Source organism: Neurospora tetraspora (genome assembly GCF_033439725.1).
Source record: "Neurospora tetraspora strain CBS 560.94 chromosome Unknown B0H65scaffold_5, whole genome shotgun sequence".
In the NCBI taxonomy this organism is placed as follows: Eukaryota; Fungi; Ascomycota; class Sordariomycetes; order Sordariales; family Sordariaceae; genus Neurospora; species Neurospora tetraspora.
The window spans coordinates 683,492-699,164 of NW_026944387.1; the positions used below are offsets into that span (position 1 = coordinate 683,492).

Genomic DNA, 15,673 nt, shown 5'->3' on the forward strand with positions numbered 1-15,673 from the left:
TCCGCGATAATATAAAATTATTACATCTTTAATTATAATAGAATTCTTATAAGGAATATTCTAATTAGCTTTCGCAAAGTAATCTATAATAATTATAATTATATTATATCCGTAACAGTCTTTTAATATCAATTTAAAATTTATTACTAGCGAATTAAAAGGTTTATATTCCTCGATTAAAAAGATAAAATATAGTAATCTTAGTATTTTATTTCTAAATATTTTAGAATCCTTATATATTTAATAATTATTAATATATTGATTTATATTTATAATTATAGTAGGCTATTAATAACGTTTATATAATACCCTTCTTATTTTATTACAGCCCGGGTAAATAGCTATTACTAAATAATAAGCGGTTTCGATTAATTTAATACAAAGGTTATCTTTTTTAAGGATTACTAGTTTATTATTTTTTAATAATAAACCATCTAAAAAAAAGAGTAAATTTTCTTCTTATACTTTAACGCGATAAATTAAAAAAAATTCTATAGTATAATTAGTTTAAATTAACTAATTTACCATATCGTAATCTACATTTAGCTTAACTAATAAAACCACTTCTTTTATTAATAGGGCTAATTCGTCTTCCCCCTCCGATTTAATTAGTATATCCGCTAATTTATTATTAGCGAAGGTAAAGATATTATTATTAATAGATTTTAATATTCGTAAAGTAAATTAATTTTCCTTCTTATTTTTAACTATTTTTAAATGCTCTAATTTTTGCAATATAACGTTAATAACAACGTTATCTATACTTAGCCGGTATATTATTTTAAATTAATATTTTAATAGGATTTCGGACTATTTTACCTATTTCCCATTAAATACTTATTTTTCGCTAAAGTATTTTAAAATTTAATAATCTATAAAAATTATAAATAATTTTATCCTTTTTAATTCTAACTACTATTATTTAATACCCTTTATAATTACTAGTAACTCTTTATTATAAACCAAGTAATTAAATTTAATAGAATTTATTATTTCAAATAGAACGCTACTAGGTACTATTTACTATCGTTTTAAAACTAATTTATAATATTAGCGTAAACGCTATCGCTAACGTTAATTTCAATTTGGGTCTCCTTTTCGTAATTAAAATAAGACAAAATAGGTACGCTAAAGAAACTCTCCTTTAAAAAAAATAAATACCTCCTTATATTTTTTATTCTAATTAAATACTAAATCCTTTTTTATAAAATTAGTTAACGGCTTAGCTATACAATTAAAATCTTTAATAAACTTCCAGTAGAAATTACAGAAGGCTAGGAATGCTTATATATTTTTTATTATAATCGGGGTCTTCTATTCTTTAACTACTACTACCTTCTCTAAGTCAATTAAAATACCTTTAGTACTAATAATAAACCTGAAGAATTTAATTTTAATTATATTAAATTCGCATTTCTTAATATCGGCTTATAACTTTATTTCTTTGAATTATTATAATACTAAATCGATATATTTATTATAATCTTCCTAATTATTAGAATAAATTAAGATATCGTCAATATAAACGCTATAGAAATTATTTAAATAATTTATTAAAACGTCGTTAATAAATCTTTAAAAAGGTTGTTGCCAAATTTCTTAAATCCTCCGCTATTGAAGTAAATCTTTGTATTACTCTTTTCGGTAAAATTATTATTATTGGGTTGAAAGCTTCTTTTAAAGAAAGGTTTGCTATTATCCTTATTTCCCTAAAAATTAAAATGGACGGCTATTATAGCGTTATTTTCCGTTATGTCATTAGTATTATTAGTAGCGAGATGGGCTAAATATAGACCTTTAATGAAATTTAGGAGTTTATTACGAATAATTAAAAAATTTTCTTTAATATTATTAATATATTAATTAATAGAGTAACTTTTATTAAGTTTAACGTAGTAAGATTTCAATTTGTAATATAAATTATTCTAAAGACGGATATAAAGTCAAAAGTCGGTATTATTCCTTTATAAACGAGCGTATTTAAATAATTCTATAGAAAGATTGTATAAAGCTTAATTGTTTTTCTTATATATTTCGACGGTAAATTTATTCGTATTAAATTATTTTTACGCTTAATTTAGTTTGATGTTGAAAATACGATATAAAGTATGAGTAATATAATTAAATTTTTTATAAAAATTATTATATTCGGTATGAAATAAGGTATTCATTTATTAAGAGAATATAATACTTTATAACAATTATTAAAGATTATTAATTATAATTTTACAACGTTCAGTATAAATAAGCAAAGTATTATTAATTATATTAATAAATAAGTAATAATTAGTATAAACGTTAATTTTACTATTAGTATAGATTCTTTACTTTTTCTTATTATTAAGTGCGTTAAGGAAGAATACGCCGACGTTAAGGAGTTTTTATTAAATAGATTTATTATCAAGAATATTAATTGGTATATTAGATTTCTTATTAAGAATAGTATCATTACGAATTTTAAATTCCTTAAGGCGGTTGTATAAATTTTCCAGTATTTCGCGGAAGGTAGTATTGTTTATTATAGTGTTATTATTATTAGTTTTAACCGATTATTGGGAAGTATTAGAAAAAACGTTAGCGAAATATATTAAAGGTTGTAGAATATTTATAAATTAAATATTTTAGCGAAAAATTAAATGTAATAAGGAAATTTAAATAAGAGGAGTTCGTATAGGGGAAATTTAAATAGGAATTGGTTAGACTAAGGGAAGTATATTTTATTTTTAAATTTAACGAATTTAACAGGTTCATTTAATTAAATAGGTTCGCTATTTAATTTAATAGAATTAATATTTAATTTGTTTTTCGTTGGTAGGAGCGCTTTCTTATTTAGTAAATTCTTTAAGAATTATTTTTATAATATAAGTAGAAATATAATGGTTAGTTAATGGAAATAATATATTATAATAATTGTAGGTAAATTATTAATAAATATTATTGAATAGGGGTAGACGGTTAATATAGTTAATCTAAAGGTTCTTTATTTGGTTAATAAAGTTAATAATATTACGTTAATCCTTAATATTAATTATAATAATATTATTAATAATATTAATAAGGCTTATAGTATATTAAGGCCGATTAATAATAAAATTATCAGTTTATTAAGTAAAATTACGTTAATTAGCGGTTGGAGCGGATAAATTAAAACCGGGCTTTATATTATCTTAGGTAAAGTATAAAGTATTTTAAATTAAATTAACGAAATAAATTAGGAATTTGTTAGCTATAATCGGTTTTAGCTATACGAAAGTTCGTTTTTATTATCACTTTTAAATAAATTTAATTAGAGTTTCCGTTTACGTTATATTAGCGAAGTATTTAATGGTAGGATTAGTTGTAAGCTATTAAGTAAAATTAATAGCGATTTTAATAATTGAATTAGCGTGGGAAATAACAGATTCAATAGGCGAGAGTAGACGAAGGGATTGAATAGGGTAAGAAAATTATTTTATTAAAATTAGTAATAAAGAAGGAAGAATGGGAATTTGAATAGGATTTATGAGAGGCGGCGCGTTGATTATTTTAACGGTATTAGAAAAGTTGTTGGGCGAAGATTAAAAGTTAGAAGCGACGGAACCGTTAGTATTAGGGGGAATTAATATATTAGTAGTTATTTTAATAGTGTCGTTATTAATTTTATATTAAATAGCTTTATTATTATTAATTTTTAGTTTGGTTATATATTATTATCAATACTTTTTCTTAAATTAGGCGGAAGTACTATTTTTTTCCTTAGGGAAAATTCAAATTTAATGTCCTTTAAAAGGGTATTTACCAATAAAGTTACGATATTTATATAGAATTTATTAGATTTCTCTATTGGCCGTATTAATATTAACGATTCAATTTTTATTATAAATATTGTTATTAGTTTCACTAATTTAAATTTTTTTAAATTTTGATATAGCCGGTTTTTATATTGAGGTGAAGTTTGGCAGTTTTAATAAGAAGTTCGGCGGTTAGAAGGGTGAAACGTTCTTTATAGTAAAGTTAGGGCTAGAATATTATAAATTTAAAAATTTAATACATTTTACGTATTAAATTATTATTTTAGAAATTAAAAACCGTTTAGGGAGTAGCGTTGCCGTTTAATATTATAAAGGTTAGTTTTGAGATTTGAAGGGATAATAAAAGAATTATAAAGAAATGGAGTTTAAAATTGAGCGGAATAGGTAAGTACTTAGTTTAAGAGGGTAAGTTGAATAAGTGGTAATAAGTTTAATAAATTATTATTAAAATTAACGAAACGATAATAGAATTTCCCCCTTTACGAAAGGAAGAAATAAAAAAGATATAAAGAATAAAGAATAATGAGGTTGGTTTAAAATTAAATTATAGGTACTAGTTATTACGTAAAGCGATATTTTCTAAGTAATACTAATATAGAATAATAGAGTAAATAATTAATTATTGGATAGAGTAATAGTGCGTAACGGTTAACGATAGTTTTATTAAAGGAAGTTGAAGATAAGTATTATTGAGAGCCTTAATTTAGGACTTCGTATACGATTTTATAGGGTGTGAGTAAAATAGACGTTAGGTTGATATAATATAAATTGATAATCTAATTAATTTTGACGGAGGTTGATAGGGAGAGTACTCTTATATAATATGTCCTACTCGATAGAGTAGTCCTACGCTCAATAGAGTATGTGCCAAGATAGAGTGGGGCATTTAGGTACCTGCCTAGAATATCCTATAATAGCCGCGATGTTAAGCTGCAATAAAACTATTATTAACGTTAATAGCGACGAGGATAAGGAAGATAGGGAGGAGGAGGAAGGAAATAAAGAAGGTAATAAAGAGGGAGATAAGTCTAATACCGCCAATAAAAACGACGATAATTTTATTTTTAACCGCGACTCTTACTAGCCATCCCAGACTGAACCCCGCTATTTTATATAAGAGGTCCTTATTATAATTGGGAGAGCTCCCCTCTTAGTAATTAATTCGAATCGTTACTATAGCAGCGAGGCAGATAAAGTGCTAGAAAAAGGGGGGTTGCTATTAAACTACCTATTGTATATTAAACCTAATAAAGTCACGTCAATAATTACTAACGTACATCGTTTCTACGAACTCAGAGAGATAGAGTAAACAAATACACATCACAGTAATACAAAGCACTTGTTGATATTCAGAAATATTAACGGCTTCAATTATGGTCATTAATTGAATATCATGACATTTTAGGTATGTTTGGGTACGATATGCGGGTGCGCGCACGGACCTGACTGTCCCTCGATTTCTAGGTGTCCCTCGATTTTTTTACCCACTCTCTGCAAGAGAGTGGGTGTTGCGACAAAACGACCAGTCCAACTCACACCCACGGTTAAAAAGCACTGACCATCATTTCCGAAAGTCGATTCCGGACCTATGTCACCTGGAAATTTGGCCCGCCAAGACCTTTTTGGACCAACCACACAGCGCGCATCCAGCTTAGTGGAGTAAATCAACTTCCAAGCCATTTCCAAGCCCAATGAACACTCGGAAGTTGTTGAAAGGTACTTCGAAGGAGTGACTTCGATCAGGAATTAGCCCGCTTTACTTCGAAGTACCAAACACGGACCACATTTCCAGAAACCATTTCCGAAAGCCATTTCCACGTCATCGGACACGCCCTTAGTTATGACAAAAGGAAAAAGTTCAATTGCGTGGAATTTGGAATTGAAGATGTCTCCATTTCTTGGCAGGTTGAAAAGGTGGGCGGTGGATCTTCGAAGGGTTAGGGATATGCGTGGGTTGTGTCCACCAGCTGCACTTCAAACAAGTCACATGCTTTCGTGCAGCAATAGTGGAGCCGTGCACCTTGACGGCGCGACCGGTTTGTTGTTCGCGAATTGACAATCGACGACAACGAACTGCAACCTGTACAGGCACAGCAACTTGCCCGACTTTGCATACCGCGAGCTGGGCTCCAATGGTATCACTACCAGCCAACATTTGCTGGATTTAGCAGCCTTAAAGCGGCTGCAATTGCAGTCTCTCACGCGCTCCCATGTCTCCCTCCGCACCGCCAAAACACTCCATCCTCGACAGCTTGAACAATGCCCAGGCACGCGCCGTAACCTCCGATGCTGCAACCGTCGCCATTCTAGCCGGTCCAGGCAGTGGCAAGACACACACTCTTACTTCTCGAGTCGTTTGGCTGGTTGACCACGTTGGCTACCAACCCCAAGATGTCGTCGTCGCGACCTTCACCGTTAAGGCAGCTCGAGAGATGAAGGAGCGTATAGGAAAGGCACTTGGAAATGGTCGCGAAAAGAAGATTATTCTGGGGACATTTCACAGTATTGGTCGACGTTACCTTGCCGCGTACGGCCGCCATATCGGACTGAGCGAAAAGTTTAGCATTGCCGACGACAACGACTCAAGATCCATCATTACGAGAATATGCAAGAGACTGCAGCTGGGGCTGGATCCACCCATGGCAAAGGCGTGGATTAGCAAGAAGAAGGCCAAAGGAATGGAACCTAGCCCTTCGTCTGTGCCTCAACCGCCGAAGAAACAACCGATACAGCAAGGTCAACGGGACCTGGAGGTCTGTTATAAGGAATACCAGAGTCACTTGGAGCGTTCGAACTTGCTAGACTATGACGATCTTCTGGTGCGATGCGTTGAACTTCTTCGCAAGTTCCCTTCTTGTGTGTCTAACATACAGACGGTCTTGATCGACGAATACCAAGATACAAACGGCGTGCAATACGAGCTTATGCGACTGCTTGCCCAAAGGCATCAGAGAATTACCATTGTCGGCGACCCAGATCAGAGTATCTACGGATGGCGATCGGCCGAAATCAAGAACTTATGGCGATTGCTTCGCGACTACCCAAAGACCGACGAGATTTCGCTCGAAGAGAACTACCGCTCATCCCAAGCTATCCTCGACCTATCGCTGCTGGTGATTCAGCAGGACAAGAAGAGATATCAGAAGGTGTTGAAACCAGTCCATGACAGAGGCTCCCGTCCAGTCTTGCGCAAACTCAAGAATGCATCTACTGAAGCAGAGTGGATTGTCGCCGAGATACGCCGTGCGCTTCTTATGTCCGGGTCAATGTTGACCTACAACGATGTGGCTATTCTTCTGCGCTCAGCATCGCTGTCAAGACACGTCGAAAGTGCCCTCGGAAAAGCCGGAGTTCCTTACCGCATGGTCGGTGGCTTCAAATTTTACGAGCGAGCAGAGATCAAGACTGTCCTCGATTATCTACGAGTTATTCATCAGCCAGACAACAACGATGCGATTGGGAGGATCATGAACGTCCCCAAGCGAGGCATTGGCGATGGCACTATCAAGAACCTTATCGAAGAAGCAGAGAAATCGACTCTCAGTCTTTTCAGTCTTCTTGTCAAACACTGCCGGGGAGATCGGACGGCCAAGACCAAAATCACCAAGCATGCCGAACAGAAGATTAGTGGTGAACTGATTCGCATGTTGAATGGTATACGGAAGAAGATGGAAGAGGCTACAGAGAGCAAACCGTTTGGCTTGGTCGATCTGATCGAGCATTTGCTTACGGCCTTAAACTTTCAAAACTACCTTCAGGTTACGTATCCCGACGACCACGAACAAAGATGGGCCAACGTACAGGAGTTCATTAGTCTTGCCAATGACTTCGTGCGAGACTTGGACAGGTCCGGAGAGGATGCTCTTCCAGAAATCGAAGGGCTTGAGCAGTCAAAGGAGGAGGAAGTTCTCCCGCAGTTCTTGGCCAATGTGTCCCTGGCTTCTGATGCACAAAAAGGAGAAGAGGGCCAAGAGAGCAAGCCCTTGGTTACCATATCGACCATTCATGCCGCCAAGGGTTTGGAGTGGCCCATCGTTTTCATACCAGCTGTCTACAACGGCTCTATCCCGCATATGCGGTCCGACGACGGTGATGAAGAGCGAAGACTGCTATACGTCGCCATGACACGAGCTCAATCCTTGCTATACCTCAGCTACCCAGTCTACAGCAGTCCCGGTAGCAGCGAACGTACCGAGTTATCTTCTTTTGTATCACCTGTTGCCAACTCTTTCGCGAAGAAGGGCCCCAATTTCGAACGATCACTGATGCGCCACATCGCAAAGGTGCTCCAACGGGAGCTACCTTCCGAAAAGGATATCTTCAAGGGGATCCCCAACATGTCCCATACCGAGGATAATATGTATCCCATTGACCCAGACGAGAATCTCCAAGAAAGTGGACAGGGCTTTGACCCGTCGCGATCGAAACGTCCCAAGCTCTACAACCCAGTGGCGATATCAACAGGAGACGGTCATGAAGAACCTCAATGGGCCAAGCCACATGCTACGACGATGGACCAAGCCTCAACCTTCACCATGGCTTCCCTCCCCGGCTTCGTCAACGCAGCCGTCCATCAAGCAGCCATCACCGCCGCGGCCAACGCCAGCGCCGCTGCCGCCCTGGAAGCCAGAGCCAACAAGGCCTCAGCTTCATCAGGCATAAAGCGAGGCACGAACAAACGACCAGCCGACCAGAAGAGCATCCTCGGATTTGTTAAGACCAATTTCGAGCCCGCCACCGGCTCCGGTTCAGCCATTACCTCCACCTCCACCTCTATCACCACCAACCGTCCCTCTGCCCCAACTCCCCGTCTCCCGCAACCAAGCCTATCCCGCAACCCATCACTCCCCACAACCCGCGCCCTCACCGGCCACGGTCTCCAAAGAGCCCAAAGCCATCCCTCCAAACCCTCTGTTCCCATCGCAGGAATAGCCGCAGGTATAGCCCCCGAACTAGCGTCCCATAAGCTGGGAACTAGTCGTGGTCTGAACCTCAATGTTACTCGTCCTCCTTCTCTGCAACCACCCAAAGATTCTTCTGCGTCTTCGTTTCACTATAAAAAGCAGTATGTCTGTTTTTCTAGCTCGCCTACGAGGCCTGAACCTGACGATTTCGCTGCTCCAACTACTGGGAGTGGGGAGAGGGAGGAGGAAGAAGAAGAAAACGAACAACCGCCTACTCCTACAAGACCGGCGGGGAGTTTGCATGTTACTACTTGTCATAATGTTTTGCCTACGGGGTTGGGTGGGTATCCTGGGAGACGGGCAGGAGGCGGAGGAGGGGTTGGGGGAGGGGCAGCGGGAGCGGGCGCGGGAGTGGTGAGGAAGCCTGTGGGGTTGGCGAGGTTGGGCGGAACGGAGGGAATGGGGGCGGGTATGGGTATGGGGGGTATTAAACCGATGGAGAGGTTGATGAAACCTTTTAAGCCTTTGACTATGAATCGGGCTGTAGGTTCTGGGGTTAGTGGTGGAGGTGGTCGAGGGATCGGTGGGAGTGGAAATGGAAGTAGAAGTGTTGGTGGTGGTAGTGGAAGTACGATGGGGAGACCGGGGGTGCAGAGGCCTGGGATGGGGAGGTAAGGCTGTGAGGTATGAGATTTAGAGAGTTCGAGGTGTTTATGGTGGTGTATGCATTGTGAAATGTTGTGATTGTTGTACTGGTGTAAGGTGTTTGATTCAAGGAAAAGAGAAAACGGATCACAAAAGTTGACGGCCCCAGGGCAAAAGTATCATTTTCGAATTCGGTCACGGAGTATCTTTCAGCATGTTTATCTGATACGGAGAAACATTTTATATTTAGAATGGAGCACGCAGGCAAGCATCATCTATTTCCATGACAACCTTTTACATTCCAATTCACCAATATCTTTTTCATCACTGGAAGTCCAAAACCTCCCCTCTCGTCAACCGGTTGCCGTGTTGTCGGAACCAAATGCATTGTGCAGTAGTAGGAGTTCTTAATGCCATGTTCTGGCCACAACTTTCAACGAATCAAATCCCCGCCCGCATGGCTCAGTGGTAGAGCGCATCACTAGTAATGATGAGGTCGTCAGTTCGATTCTGGCTGTGGGCATTTGATTTTCGAGCGGTTGCAATTTGCGATTCCTTGTTTTAGGTTTTTTTTTCCTCTCTCTGTTGATTTTCTTTTTTTTTCAGTTTCTGTTCACGCGCGGATAAAGATGTACTGTAAAGCTGTTGTTGTCGTTGGTGATGATGTGTTCCTGGTGTTGCGCGCATTTTTTGGAGTGATGTGAGTGTGAAGGTGCAGGTTGCTTCCGCGTTCGCGACTTCCGAATTATTATGGACATGGCGCAATCGGACTCTGTTTTCCCCTCATTATTACTTCTTCTTCTTTCTCTTTTTTCTCTCCCTTTCTCACGTTCTCGTCGCGGCACAACCAAACAAAAATTTTCGCACAGTATCATTTTACTTGTATTCCATCCGTCGTCGAACACGATTGCAACCCAATTTGATGACTTGGCAGTCATGCAGCGCCACGGCTTTCATCGCCAGTCAGCGACGAGTTTTGATGTCAGAGGCCATGATGGCGTCAGAACTCTTGATTGGGCGTGAGACCAGTTAAGGTGCAGAGTGAGCTCGAGCACGTGAGGCGGAGAGAGCCTCTGGAGTTTAGCCATCCTCGGGGGAGAGCACTGCCCCTTCGGGTTTGTGTCGTCGAGCAAGAGTTAAGAGTCGGTCAGTCATCCTTACGGTCTTTTCTCCACCCCAACCCCTTCATCTCTATCTCCTGAACTTCTATTGTCCTCGTTGCACTTGCCAAATGCCTTTCCGATGCACATTTTCTCTACAAGTTCATCACCCATGGCGACGCCTGGTATATAAGCTGACAAAGTACTGCATCACTTGCAAGAATCTACGGTTTTCTCGTTTGATCTATCTCAGACGTGAGGCTAAAGCGTCAGCCAGCTTAGGCTGTCGTTATTGCATCCTTATTCTCAACGCTTTGGAGCACTTCTGCCCCAACAGCGCTAATGACGATTTGAAGCTCATAGACTTCTTCCGCGAGGGAGGGCGCTATTCTCTTCGTGTTGATGGAGATGTCCTTGACGTTCGCCTTGAGCTAGAGCTATACACACCGGCAGGCAAGTATAAGTCGTGTCTAATGTGAGAGAAAGTGGTGTTGATACATGAGTGTTCAGGTCATCCGCCAGCTTGGCTGGGTATTCCCCAGAACGCCAATCCCCTTGACGTCAATATGAGCGGCTCGCCTCAGATACCCGAGACTTATGAGTATATTCGTTCCTGTCTTCGAGACTGCGAGGCCAATCACCCGGAATGCAAAGTTGCAGGTCAGGAACTGCCCACGCGGCTGTTAGACGTACAGCATGAAGGCGCGCAGCAAGTGATACTTGTCGAAACAGCGTCGCTTTCTGTGGGGGCCAAGATGACCTACATAGCCCTTAGTTACTGCTGGGGAAAAGGACAGAGTCTGACGCTGACGTCCGAAAACCTGGAGGTTATGAAGTTAGGTCTTATGGTCTCCAGTCTGCCGCAGACTTTACAAGATGCCATTGCCGTTACCCGAACGCTGGGTCAACAGTACCTATGGGTAGACGCCTTATGCATCATCCAAAACTCTCCAAGCGACTGGGAAGTTGAATCGTCGAGGATGGCCTCGGTATACCGTGATGCCTATCTAACTATTGCTGCTGCTACTGCCTCTGACGTTACTGAGGGGTTTCTATCTCGCAATTACCGGGAAACAAATCCTTGGTACAGGGAGCCATGTCACGAGGAATGGATCAATCAGGAAGCCTGCTCGACCATTTTAGGCGTTCGAGAGATAAACAATTTTTTAAGGCGCCAGGAGGACCACAACCGGGCTCTTGCGCTGCCCTGGAATCTTCGCGGGTGGACATTGCAGGAACAATTACTCTCGAGGAGAGTACTCAAATATCACGCTTACGAGCTTCGCTGGGTTTGCCAAAATAAAGCGGCGTGCCAATGTCGTTCGAACTGGAGTTGCAGCTTGGTGGCTAAAGACCCGCTGGATTCGCCCACGTATAGGTTCGAATCTGCCAAGTTGGCCCATACACAATGGCGCCACATTGTTGTTGACTATACTGCCCGCGAGCTTACCGATGCCCGTGACAAGCTACCCGCAATTTCTGGTCTTGCACAAGTCTTTCAACAAGTCATACAGTCTCCATATATCGCAGGCATGTGGGAAAACCAACTACCTTTGAGTCTCTTGTGGGTTGCTTCCGGGAGCCAAGTAAGATGTGCTCCAGAGCTTTACATAGCACCTACTTTCTGTTGGGCGTCAACATCCTCGCCAGTCCAAGGATTCGTGGAAGATCGGTTCTACTTTACAAGTGAATGGGTCTCTCAGAATGTGGTCGAAGATACTTGCTCCATTGCCGATGGTAAAGATCCATTGGGTCGGGTGAACAACGGCTGGATCAAACTCTGTGGTTATATCTTCAGAGCCGCTCTTGTTGACTACCCTGAGCGTGGGGCAAGATATTCGCTTTCCACCAAATATCTGGGAGAAAACCCTTTTGATAACGACACCTGGCTAGAAGAGTCTGAAGCAACAGACGAACATGGCAACCTGGAGAGATCTGTTCGTCGATTTCGTCGACTCTCGTCCATAACTCCACAAGAACACGAGCCCTCGCCGCCTAGAATACCTTCCGCCGCTGTTGTGTATCTGTTCTTGGTCGGATCTATATCTGGGCGTGTTTTCTTCCTAGTACTAGGGTTGTCAAGCGACAAACCAGGGATGTATGAAAGACTGGGTCTTCTCCAACATCGTGAATACACCCAGGGACAATGGGATGACTGGATTTCTGGTCTCATCTCTGCGGCAGACGAGCACAAGGTAATCACCATAGTTTGATCTCGGGGGCAGTTGGGCAGTTCATGACTGGGTTACACATGTACATATACGAGTCTATCCGGATTGGGACTGGAGTTTCTGTTGGCTTGAGAACCGGAAGACATGTTACGCGTTTCTTTTTTCACATCCTGTTCCGTTATCTTGGTTCATTTACAACACTACTAAAGGATGTGCAAATATCACGACTCGACTACACCTTGAACTACCGGGGGACTGAATGATGGCAGAATAATTGAGTGTACATAAACTAACCACCCGGGACGCATCAAATAGTCAACGCCCAATACCCGCGATTATGAACCAAAGGCAACAGAGCCCACATTACACAAATATAATCAAGAAGCGGGACGTTGGCGGCTCCTCGGACAAGGTTTCAAGGTTCATCGACGTTGCGCCCCTGAAGTGAGTCAAGAAAGCGCAAATAAACATGGGTGTCTGTCGGTACAACAGGCCTTAAACGTCCAACTCATGTTGGGGAAAACATCTCAATGAACTTGATTTCCTGTTTAGATCGGTCAGTCTCATACCCTCATGCCTGCAGAGAAACGGTGCCTCACGCTAACACTCACTCTTAACATGACCGAGACGGCCTACAACCAGGTAGCCGATCTGGAGTGAGCAAACATGGGAGTCACTACAACTTCAACCAAGTCCCAAGAGAACTAGCGATATATCGACAGAACAAATAACGAGTGAATTGTCAGCTACTCTCTCCAGTACCTGGAAAGGTACGTTTCCAAGTTTCTCCTTTACCCCCTAAACCCCAAGTCCCAAAAATCAACCACTTCCTCATATCGACCCGATACGCCCATCTCGTTCGTCGTTCAGCTTAGTTTCCTCTTAGCTTAATGAGAGAAAGAAAGATACCTATCCAAACCCAATCATCCTCCGAATCACTCTTTCTCCTTCCTGTACTACCTATCGCCTGCCAGTGTCCATGTCCCAGATCCCAGCTCCGAGTGAGGCTACCGTCCAGCGTCTCGGTCACTCATGCACCACTTCCATTCCCCCCAAAGAAGGAAACAAAAGCCAAAGTAATGGAAACCTCGTAAAAGCCTCACCGTGCCCTTTCCCATCCAATCCCAGAAGCCATCAAGACCAACCCCATCAATGAGGTCATGTAGCCTTGAAGGAATGGTCAACTTAACCTAATCCTCAATTGGGTTCTGGGTCGTGCCGTGGTTCTTAGCCCAAGGCTCCTTCTTTCTGCATGTCGCACACGGAACCTGCACGTTGCCTACGGAGGCAAGCCCAGAGGACCGGCCATTCGCTTGCGGGTCGTGTTCAACGACAGTATCGCATTGACAAAATCTGCTGTCGTAGGTGACCTCCTGGCGCTTTTTGTATTCAACCGCGTGGGAGCACCTGGCCCCGACGCCGGCATATTGTTGGTTGGTAGGGGTCCAGTCGTGTACGTGGACGCCGGGGAGAAGGATGTACTTGCACATGGTGGGTGGGTTGATGGGTTTTGTTGGCTTTTGGTGTTTTGTGAGGTTGGGTTTTTGGTTGTCGGGGGGACGAGTCTGTAAAGGGAGATGATGAGTTGGTAAACGCTCTGATGCGTTGATCCTACAAGGTGAGGGCCCTCCTCGGCGTTGAGGGATGAAAGTGCTTACCTGCTTGGAAGGTTCTGAGGGAGCTTGTAAAGAATAGACCGGGTATTCAGAGAGTTTGGCTTCGGTTGTGTCTGCTCCTTCTCATAATCGAACTTCCAGGTGAGAGAAACCCGCCCATTTTGTAGTCAAGAGGCATCATACCGTCGAAGATGTCCACTACGTTACGCGCAGAGGTGAATAAAGAAACACCCAGCATGGTGAGTTTCCGCGCGGTGGCCAAATCGATTGGAGGATATCACCAACGAGCCGGAGGTTCTTGAAGGTGGACGGGAAGCATCTCGCGTTGAAGACTCTCTGGTCAAAGGAGAAGGAGAGCGGAGGATGATGTTGGTGAGCATTCGTCTTTCGGAAGAGCCCAACTCGTTCATCATCCATGACACTGGATGACGGAGATTGTCATGAAGACCCGATGATAAAGAAAGAGCCGAGTTGGTGATATCGTTGGTAATCTGGTAGGTCATTCAGCTTTTTGGATAATCACCAACTACCCGGGGCTTGGTATCATAACTACCTGTTTCTCGAAGGCTCGAAGCGCTCCTGACTCGATGTCCCAGTAGGTGAGGGCTGTAAACGCTTAAGCCATGGCCTCTGCTTCCATCCAAAGAAGAAGAAAGAGACGGCCGGCCTGTTGGCGCTTGGTTTTCGAATTATAGGGCATCACCAACTTGCCGCTGACCTATGTTGATAGGCGAGGAGGAAGTCATAGACACCACTCTTTGATGAAAGGATCTCAAGTCGTCAGGGACCGCACCAACTGCAGGATGTCATTCAAAAAGAAGGGAGAAAATGTAAAATACCCGGCTAAGGGGACGAATACGTTTTAGAGGTAGACAGTGACATGCCTTACTGCCACAGGGGATCGATCCCAAGGACGAGTGAACCAATGATGGCGAAATCAACTGTACAAACAGTTTGATACAGTGTCGAGAGTGCCTGCACGTCAACATCCTTACAACCTCTACCCTGCAGACCGAGACGGCCCGTTGGTGATGGATCTCCTCAACACCATTAATACACTTCAGGTAATTTGGTGTGTTGCACTACCAACTGGACGTTGGAAGCATGGTGCGAGAAGTATAAAATTTCTGTTAAAGAATAGGATCTGGGACAGGAAAAACCTAGGTAGGAAACTGGTCCGGATCCGAGAGCCGGGAGCCGAGAGAAGTGACATGTATTTCCAAGGGAAGGATAGGGAGCCATCGGTGTGGCAGGGTTGATTCGAGCCGGTGTGAAGGGCAAGATCTTGAGTTCGTTCCTTGGACTCGGGGTTACTGCTACTGAAAGCCAGGAGGGTACAGTTCGCCAGGAGTGGTTCTTTTTTGGGTGGGAGCAAGGTGGTGGTTAATTAGAAGAAAGGAACTGTCAGAGGGGAGACCCCCGAGCAACTGGGTATACTATATACCC

At 41.8% G+C, this 15,673-nt stretch overlaps 3 protein-coding genes and 1 non-coding gene across 4 annotated transcripts; 3 read left to right on the forward strand and 1 right to left on the reverse strand.

Moving 5' to 3' along the window:
- The first annotated feature begins 5,625 nt into the window (after window positions 1–5,625).
- On the forward strand, window positions 5,626–9,643 carry B0H65DRAFT_468158 (P-loop containing nucleoside triphosphate hydrolase protein). Its single transcript, XM_062826946.1, has one exon. The coding sequence runs from the start codon at window positions 6,002–6,004 to the stop codon at window positions 9,368–9,370; it is 3,369 nt and encodes a 1,122-aa protein (XP_062680199.1). The 5' UTR covers window positions 5,626–6,001; the 3' UTR covers window positions 9,371–9,643.
- A 148-nt stretch (window positions 9,644–9,791) lies between these two features.
- Window positions 9,792–9,863, forward strand: B0H65DRAFT_t278. Its single transcript has one exon. It is a non-coding gene; the product is annotated as a tRNA-Thr (tRNA).
- Window positions 9,864–10,094: 231 nt separating this feature from the next.
- Window positions 10,095–12,779, forward strand: B0H65DRAFT_468159 (heterokaryon incompatibility protein-domain-containing protein). The gene is made up of 2 exons (XM_062826947.1): window positions 10,095–10,893; window positions 10,951–12,779. The coding sequence occupies exons 1-2, from the start codon at window positions 10,572–10,574 to the stop codon at window positions 12,651–12,653; spliced, it is 2,025 nt and encodes a 674-aa protein (XP_062680200.1). The 5' UTR covers window positions 10,095–10,571; the 3' UTR covers window positions 12,654–12,779.
- Window positions 12,780–13,753: 974 nt separating this feature from the next.
- On the reverse strand, window positions 13,754–14,465 carry B0H65DRAFT_575564 (uncharacterized protein; the record flags this gene model as incomplete). Its single annotated transcript, XM_062830624.1, has 3 exons — window positions 13,754–14,176; window positions 14,270–14,328; window positions 14,411–14,465. 3 exons carry the CDS (start codon window positions 14,463–14,465, stop codon window positions 13,802–13,804), a joined length of 489 nt encoding a protein of 162 aa, XP_062680201.1. The 3' UTR covers window positions 13,754–13,801.
- Window positions 14,466–15,673: the final 1,208 nt, after the last annotated feature.

Excerpts from the sequence above, each read along its gene's own strand:
- B0H65DRAFT_468158 (XM_062826946.1), top strand. The coding sequence starts at position 6,002 with ATGTCTCCCTCCGCACCGCCAAAACACTCCATCCTCGACAGCTTGAAC.
- B0H65DRAFT_468159 (XM_062826947.1), top strand. The coding sequence starts at position 10,572 with ATGCCTTTCCGATGCACATTTTCTCTACAAGTTCATCACCCATGGCGA. Across the intron at positions 10,894-10,950 it reads AGAGCTATACACACCGGCAG|GTCATCCGCCAGCTTGGCTG; the intron begins GCAAGTATAAGT and ends ATGAGTGTTCAG.